At 36.1% G+C, this 8,904-nt stretch overlaps 1 protein-coding gene across 1 annotated transcript; it reads left to right on the forward strand.

The window, feature by feature from the left end:
• Window positions 1–8,508, forward strand: LOC112041116 (DNA mismatch repair protein MLH1). Its single transcript, XM_065759743.1, has 4 exons — window positions 1–632; window positions 1,076–1,148; window positions 1,524–1,658; window positions 8,166–8,508. Exons 1-4 carry the CDS (start codon window positions 211–213, stop codon window positions 8,469–8,471), a joined length of 936 nt encoding a protein of 311 aa, XP_065615815.1. The 5' UTR covers window positions 1–210; the 3' UTR covers window positions 8,472–8,508.
• The last annotated feature ends 396 nt before the right edge of the window (window positions 8,509–8,904 follow it).

Consider the following 8,904-nt stretch of genomic DNA (forward strand, 5'->3'; position numbering starts at 1 on the left):
AAAAAGAAAATTTTAATATTTTGGTTCAATCTTCCCTCATTTTTGCGGGAAAAAAAAGAAAAAAAAAATCAAACTCAAATCCAAACTAAAAAAAAAAAAAAAAGGAACGGCCATGATGAAACAATAAATAATGGTTAAGAAAGCATCGGCTATCGAGGAATCACTCTGGTCTGGTGTAGTCTCTCAGTCTGAAGTAGCATCGCATCATCGATGGAATTCGAAACCCATTGCGACACTGAGGCTGAGGCTGAAGTGCCAAAAGAGCCTCCGAAAATCCACCGCCTGGAGGAGTCGGTGGTGAACCGAATCGCGGCGGGAGAGGTGATTCAGCGGCCAGTATCGGCCGTGAAGGAACTGGTGGAGAACAGCCTCGACGCCCACTCCTCCTCCATAAACGTCGTCGTCAAGGACGGTGGCCTCAAACTTATCCAAGTCTCCGACGACGGCCACGGAATCCGATACGATGACTTGGCGATCCTATGCGAAAGGCACACGACGTCAAAGCTTTCTACATTCGAGGATTTACAATCGATAAAATCAATGGGTTTCAGAGGAGAGGCTTTGGCTAGTATGACTTACGTCGCTCATGTTACTGTCTCCACCATTACCAAAGGTCAGCTCCATGGTTACAGGTATTACTACTAAATGAGAATGAGAATTTTACCCAATACAAGTTTGCTTTATTTTTGGGTTGTGATTAATAATGAAAATAATTATCAATGCCAAATTATGCAAAAACCCCGAAAGTTATAACTTTGTTTCAATGTCGCTTGGATTTGGAGTTTGTTTTGATGTTAAGTTTGACTAGTAATTTAGTATTGAAATATCAATTTACCTCTCTCCATCTATTGCTTTTGCTTTTGAGATTGGAGAGATGGAAAAATTGGTCTTTCACTTTCAATGCTAAATTATGTCAGAATTAACACCAAAACAGACTTTTCGGTTGGGTGGAAAAAGTGTAATATTCCTCCCAAAAAAAATATCATTCATAGACTATGTTTTTTTCTTTTCTTCTGAGCTTGTTAGCAACTGGCTGGAGTATGAATTAATTTCAATTTTTGATTATATTGTTCAGGGTATCTTATAGGGATGGTGTCATGGAGCATGAGCCAAAGCCGTGTGCTGCCGTAAAAGGAACTCAGATAATGGTATGAAGCATACATTTGAATGGAGGTTTCCCTGAGCCTCGGTAATTTAAAGTTGAAAAGTTAATATGAAATGGGAATAAAGCTCCAGAAAATAAGTAGTCATTCTTGGAATTATTTGCAGAAACTTTGTGTTACACATACTATTATTCATGAGTTTGGTATTTATTGAACTATCCTGAATATATTAGATACTTATTATATTACTTTGTGATTATATAATTACATCAGATGAAATTCAACTTCATTTGCTAACTAGGACCGATTGAAAAGTTCATTAGTTATTTGTAATTTTTTCAATGTCCTCATGCAATAAACTAGCAATTCCTTTTTTTTTTTTCCTCCTCCACAAGTTTTGATTCCTATCTGTGTTGTCAGGTTGAGAATCTATTTTACAACATGACTGCTCGGAGGAAGACACTACAAAATTCTTCTAATGATTTTTCAAACATTGAAGACTTGCTAAAGCGGTTTTCCATTCATCACATCAGTGTGAATTTCTCATTACGAAAGGTCAGTTGATTGACTAATGAAATTTGTCGTTTTATGAAATTGTTAAAATACATAATTATTTAATTTCTTAAAAAGGCTGTTAAAGTTCAAGTATGCACACGCACACGCACACGCACACCCACACCCACACGCATGTATATGTATATATGTACATAACAAGTCTAAAACTAACAATTTAAACACACAAGATTGCATTCCACCTGTAGATTTTGGGTATGTAGCTAAAAAATGGAGGCTCTTACTCTTCCTACCGAAACTAGGAAATATAGTAACTCAACTCCAATTTTCCTAGGCTCAAATTCTTGAGCTTCTACATAACCATGGATGCAGCCAAGGGTTGCTGGAATCAATCTAAAGCAGATTATGAGAAGATAAAAGAGGTTGAAATGACACGAGCCCTAAATGGGACATAGTATTCTTAATCAGCAATAGACTGCCTTACATTAGCTGTAGACCTGGTTTTTATAGTTCTATATTCTCCTAATAAATACCTACTAGTTTCAAGATTCTCTAGAGACAACTAACTCAATAAATACTTACTAGTCAAAAGTCAGATCAGACTTGTCAACTGACTTAAATTCAGCACAAACTTAAAATAAAGGCTAAAATGCAAATTGCACTCTCTAAGTTTTTAGTCTACTTATCCAAAAAAAAAAAATCATTTTAGTCCTCTAACTTTACTTTTGTTCAATTGAGTCCTTCAAGTTTCAAATTTAGTCAATTTAGTCCTTTTGTCCAATTTTGTTAAAAATTTAGAGAACTCAATTGAACAAAAAGTAAAGTTAGAAGATTGAAATGAATTTTAGTCAACTTAGAGGGTGCATTTTGCATTTTAGCCTAAAATAAAAGACTTAATAACATAACAGACCCCTAAATCAAAAGTAAATAGTAAACTACCCAGAAATATTGAAGAGCCATTTTAAGCATGAAATTTAAATCATAGTTGCTGGCTGCATCAATTATCCACAAACAATACAACAATACAAAAATCAATCAAAAAGAGTTATGAAAACAAAAATGTTGCTGAATGTTTTTCAAAAAAATGTATATTAAAGAATATTCTATTTGGCTATTTAAATATAAAGATGGAGCAAAGAAAAGAAAGATGAAAGGAAATGGAGAGAAGGGACTAGGGAGAGGGCTGTCTATTATCCCAAGAGTTGATTAATCTTTAATTTGTTATGGATCCAATTTTATTTTGTCATAAACCTAAAATTCTATCGTCCAATTTTTTGAACCAGTGTCCATATGGTTCCAATTTGATTTTGTATTATGGATCATAAAATTGTAGTAGGATTGAGACTGTAGTTGATCTCTTGATCTTGTTTAGGATCCTAATGCATCTTTTAAAATATTTTAGCTTTGCACTTAGATAATTATTATTGTTATTTTTTTGATAAGTAGTGTAATTTTATTGTTAATGAAAAATGCTTTGTGTTCTTGATGTTGAATACAAAGAGTCATAAAAATTACAAAAATATCAAATGGAAAATCTAAGAGAAACTTGGTACTCTAAAATAGAAGAACAATATGTTAAACCCCAAACTTGGGGCCAATGAAAAAGAGTGCAAACAAGTAATGGTATTGATTGATCCAAAGAGCTCTCCGATTCCAAACAATCCTCATCAAACAAGCTGACACCAGATTCCAAACATATGAGCTGTGCTTCCCAAACCAATTTCTCCATCCAAATGATAAAGGTGCAACAGACCCTGGCATGACCTAATGAATCTCATATGTCTAAAACACCTCTACCCACAAAGCATAAGCAGCATAAAAAATATCAGACAATAAATTAGATAATTTATTTATTTATAAATAAAATGATGTTAACTAACATAATACATTCTAGATCTTACAAATTTTACCACTGACCATGAGGGAACATTTCCTTGCCAACCATCATAGTAATGATTGTTTGATCAATTTTATTTTATTTTATTTTATTTTTTATTTTTTTTATGAGTAACAAAAAATATATATATATATATATATCAGAAAAAGGAGTCACCCAAGTATACAAGAAATACACTAGGGTGAAACAATCAATTACAAAAATTGCATTAATCTAATAAATCAACAATAGAAAGGAAAGACAAATTCCTCAAGGCAGTCAGCTAGTCCAATAAGGTACGGAAAAAAGAATAATTTGAGATTAGGCATAGAATGCTCGGTATCTTCAAAACTTATGCTATTCCTTTCCCTCCAAATGCACCACATCAAACAAAGTGGGATAATCATCCAAATGATGTGGGATAATCATCCAAATGATGTGGGATAATCATCCAAATGAGATTAATTATGGTTCTACTTCAACTAAGCACAGTGGTATTAATAGGGAGCGGGCTCTTTTTGTTCCTAAATGAACCTGAAGATGCTTTCCTGAAATGTTAAGAGGATTGAATGAGGTCGAGAAAAGGCTTCAGATTCGTAATTTGTTGCGTGCATGGAGGCCTGATATTGTATGTTGCAGGAGACTAAACTTGAATGGATTACTAGAGGAATTGTAAGAAGTATATGGAGTTGTCCATATGTAGATTGGTTGTACTGGGGTTCAGAAGGTGCTTCTAGAGGTATTGTCTTGACGTGGGATTGAAGGGCAACGGAAAAGGTGGAGGAAGCAGTAGGGCGTTTTTCTGTTTCATGCAAATTTAAAAATGTAGGCGATCAATTTGAGTGGGCTTTTACAAGTTTATATGGGCCAAATTTGAACAAGAGGCGTAGTAAAATGTGGGAGGAGCTGACAAGACTGATTAGTTGGTGGGATGTGCCATGGTGTCTAGGAGGTGACTTTATTATAATCCGCTTCCCATCGAAAAGATTAGGGGCTACAACTTGTACTCGGGCTATGTATGGATTTTCAAATTTTATCTCTTTTCATGGGCTGATGGATATACCTATGGAAGGAGGCCTTTATACTTGGTCCAATACTTCCTCTGCCTCTAGATTAGATAGGTTTCTTTTCTCTCTGCTCTTGGTGGATCACTTCACTCTATTTGCACAAAGAAGGCTGTCTAGGGTACTTTCAGACCACTACCCAATTCTGTTGGAGTGGGGGAGTCATCAGAGAGGTAGAACTCCTTTTCGTTTTGAAAATATGTGGTCGAAGGTGAAGAATTTCGTTGATAAAGTGAAAGCCTAGTGGGCATCCTATTTGTTCCAAGGAAATCCTAGTTTTATACTAGCTAAGAAGTTGGTAGCTTTGAAGTTGGATCTAAAAAAATGGAACGAAGCGGAGTTTGGCAATGTCACTTTTAAGTAACAGCAACTCTGGAACAAATTGAATGATTTGGATGTTAGAGAGGAGACTCAGCCTTTAATAGCTAAGGAAAAGTTAGAACAAGTTAATCTCCGTACTGAGATTGAAAAGCTCACTCTTTTAGAAGAGATTAGTTGGAGGCAAAGTCTAGGGTGCTACACTTGAGGGAGGGGGACGCAAATACCAAATTTTTTCATAGAATGGCTTATTCCAATAGAAGAAATAATGGTATTGAGAGCCTTATGGTTGATGGAATCTTGTATTTCGATCAAGGTATGATTGCTGATTATATTACTCATTTCTTTATGAATTTATACTTTGAGTAGCAGGTTGTTCAAATATTTCCAGAAGTCTTGGTATTTCCAAGGATATCCGATGATAATGCTAATTGGCTAGATTGACTTTTTGAGGAGGTAGAAGTTTTTGATGTCATACAGAATTTTAATAGTGATAAATCGCTTGGACCGGATGGGTTTCCAATGGCTTTCTTCCAAGTGTGTTGGAGTATTCTCAAAACTGATCTTATGGCTGTTTTTTATCATTTTTTTGCTAAAGGTCAGTTTGAGAAAAGTTTGAATGCAATGTTCATCACTCTCATCACTAAAAAAATTTTAGCAATTGAAGTCAAGGATTTTCACCCCATTAGTCTTGTTGGGGGGGGGGGGGGTGGTTTATAAAATCATTGCTAAGGTCTTAGCTACTAGACTTGGCACGGTCAAGGAAGATATAATTTCTTCTTCACAAAATGCTTTTGTCAGGAACAGGTAGATTCTTGACCTTGTGCTTATTGCTAATGAATGCCTTGATAGTAGAGTGAAAACTGGCTTGCTAGGGATACTTTGCAAACTAGATGTTGAGATGGCTTTTGATCAAGTCAATTGGGGATTTCTTATGTAGTTACTAGAACGGAGTGGGTTCTCTGCTAAATGGAGGCTATGGATTTTCTTTTGTATATCTACAGTTCGCTTCTCTATTCTGATAAATGGCTCTCCTTGTGGGTTTTTTGAGAGCTCCAAGGGGTTGAAACAAGGTGACACATTGTCCCCTTTGCTGTTTATCTTGGTTATGGAAGCCTTTGGGAGAATGCTGGATGAAGCTGTCCATGATGGTCGCATGTCAGGCTTTGGTGTAGGTCATTTAGAGGGAAGATCTTTGGCGGTGTCACTTCTCTTTGTGGACGACACTTTAATTTTTTGTGATGCTGATTTGGATCAAGTTTTGTTTCTCCATATGATTCTCATTTGGTTTGACACGGTTTCTGGTCTAAAGATAAATTCGGGCAAGTCAGAGTTGGTTCCTTTTGGTATGGTGCATAATCTTGACTTATTGTTGAATGTCCTTAGTTGTAAACAAGGTACTCTTCCAATGAAATATTTAGGCCTTCCTTTGGGAGCTAAATTCAAGGATAAGACAATGTGGAATCCAATTCTGGAGAAGATAGAACGGAGATTAGCAGGATGGAAATGTTTGTACTTATCCAAGGGAGGTAGAGTCACTTAATTAAAAGCACTTTATCTAATTTACCAACTTATTTTTTTATCTTTATTTCCTATTCCTGCTTCTGTGGCTAACTGAATTGAGAAACTTCAAAAGAATTTCTTATGGGGTGGCATTGGTGATGAACCAAAATTCCATTTGGTTAAATGGGCTACTGTTTGTACTCCCATTGCTTTGAGTGGTTTGGGGACAAGGAAGGTTAGACTTTTTAATGAATCTTTGCTTGGGAAGTGATTATGGAGATTTGGGACGGAGAGGGCTGCTCTTTAGAGGCAAGTGATAGCGGTGAAATATGGCTATGGATGGGGTAGTTGGTGTACTAGGCCTACTAATGGTTCATATGGAGTTGGCTTGTGGAAAAATATTAGTCGGGGATAGCCTTCTTTTTTTTTGCCACATTCTACATGATATTGGGGATGGGTTTAGGGTGAAATTTTGGCAAGACCGTTGGTGTGGTAAAACATCTCTTGTAGTCAGCTATCTTGAATTGTTTAGATTTTGCCGAGATCAGGATGATAGTGTGGCTGAGATTATGAAGTTTGATAATGGAACCTTGTTTTGGGATGTAAGTTTCTTTACGGGTGTGCGTGCTCGGGAACTAGAGGCACTAGCTGGTTTCATGGATATCATATATGGTGCTTCGGTGAGAGGGTTTGGTGAGGATAAGATGTGCTGGAAATTTGATAGAGAGAAGGGCTTCATGGTTAAGGATTATTACAATCTTTTAGTGGGCTTTAATGACTATTGCTTTCCTTGGAAAAGCATTTGGAAGCAGAAGATTCCTTCTCGAGTAGCTTTCTTTGTTTGGACTGTTGCTTTAGGGAAATGCTTAACGATTGACAATTTACGAAAAAGGAAGGTTTGGATACTGGATTGGTGCTATATGTGCAAGTGTAATGGTGAATAGTTGATCATCTTTTTCTTCATTGTCTGGTTGCAATGGATATGTGGGTTATGGTGTTCGGTTTGTTTGGAGTGAGTTGGGTTATGCTGCAATCTGTAGTGGGGCTTCTAACATGTTGGCAAGGCAGATTTGGCCGTCATGAAAATGGGTATATATGGTTGACGGTTCCTCATTGCTTATTGTGGTGCCTTTGGAGGGAGAGAAATAGTCAGTGCTTTGAAGATAAGGAGAGAGCCATATCAGACTTGAAACTATTTTTCTTTAGAACTTTAATGGATTGGTTGGCTGCTTTGCGGAACCAATCATTTTTATCTTTTCTTGATTTCTTAGATGCTTGTAATTTTTGTTCTTGATTGTTTGGCCTCTTGTACGCTCCTTGTGTACTAGGGTGTTCCCCTTTTTTGATATCAATAAAATTTTTACTTATAAAAAAAAAAAAAAAATCATCCAAATGACTGTTTGATCATGTGGATTGACCGTTCAATTCCATTAAAAGACCCCCAATTATCCACAAGATGCAAAAAGGAACCACATTCCAAGTTTTATAATTTCATTCACTCTAAAAATTTCTCTCCAACAGCTTAGCATTTGCACGAGTCTTTGGCATAACCCATGTCACTCCAAATAACACCCACACAATTGACCTAATAGTTCTTGCTACCGTCCAGTGATTTAGAAGGTGTTCCACTGATTCTCCACTAGCCTTACACATGAAAAGAATGGTAAGATTTTAATATATAAATATTGAGTTTTTAACATCATATGTATCACTCTTTTAGGTTTTAATGTTACATGATTGGAAATCCTTTTGCACCGTAGTAAAGCTTTTTAACCTCTACTAAATCAGCATGGAGCTTCTGGAGCAGACCTTCACACAGTTGGTACATCATCAAGGCTTGATGCTATTCGATCGGTTTATGGGGTGTCAGTTGCTCGAACTCTTATCAAAATAGAAACTTCAGACAATAATCCATCAAGTTCAGTTTTCAAGATGAATGGTTTCATCTCTGATTCAAATTATGTTGCAAAGAAGATAACAATGGTCCTTTTTATCAATGGTATGTATTATTGTGCATACTTGAAATGTAGTGTACTTTTATGGTCCATTAGAATATACCACAATGAGTTTATCAGATGTACTGTAATCCTCTAACATCTGAAAAGAAGAGTTTATGACAGATTATTGTTTCTTTGCTTTTGGTGGAAGCATCTGTTATAAACACTGACAATATATGGTGTTTCTTCTTGTTTCAATACCTTGATTTTTTTTTTTTTGATAAATAACGTAAGAATATTATTAATAATAGAAAAATTATCAAACCGAGTACATTGGGGATGTACTATGGGGGCACAAATCAAGAAACAAAAGAACAACGGTCAAGAAAGATAGAAAAGGAAGAACAAGAAAAATGGGAAAAGACCACACTCCATCAAAAGAGTGTGAAGAAAAAGACTTAATCTCTAGCAAAGAACGTTCACACCCTCAAAGCTTCTAGCATTTCTTTCACGCCAAATGCACCAAATCAAGCAATGAGGCACTAATTTCCAAACATCCATGTGACGATGCGCGCAAACTTTCCTTGCCA

The sequence above is a fragment of the Quercus suber genome, unplaced genomic scaffold (assembly GCF_002906115.3).
Source record: "Quercus suber isolate HL8 unplaced genomic scaffold, Cork oak 2.0 scaffold_340, whole genome shotgun sequence".
NCBI classification, from domain to species: domain Eukaryota; kingdom Viridiplantae; phylum Streptophyta; class Magnoliopsida; order Fagales; family Fagaceae; genus Quercus; species Quercus suber.

Bases quoted from the DNA above. Each gene is read 5' to 3' on its own strand.
- LOC112041116 (XM_065759743.1), top strand. From the start codon at position 211: ATGGAATTCGAAACCCATTGCGACACTGAGGCTGAGGCTGAAGTGCCA. The intron at 1,149-1,523 runs GTATGAAGCATA...CTGTGTTGTCAG, and splicing joins TAAAAGGAACTCAGATAATG to GTTGAGAATCTATTTTACAA. The intron at 1,659-8,165 runs GTCAGTTGATTG...CTACTAAATCAG, and splicing joins TGAATTTCTCATTACGAAAG to CATGGAGCTTCTGGAGCAGA.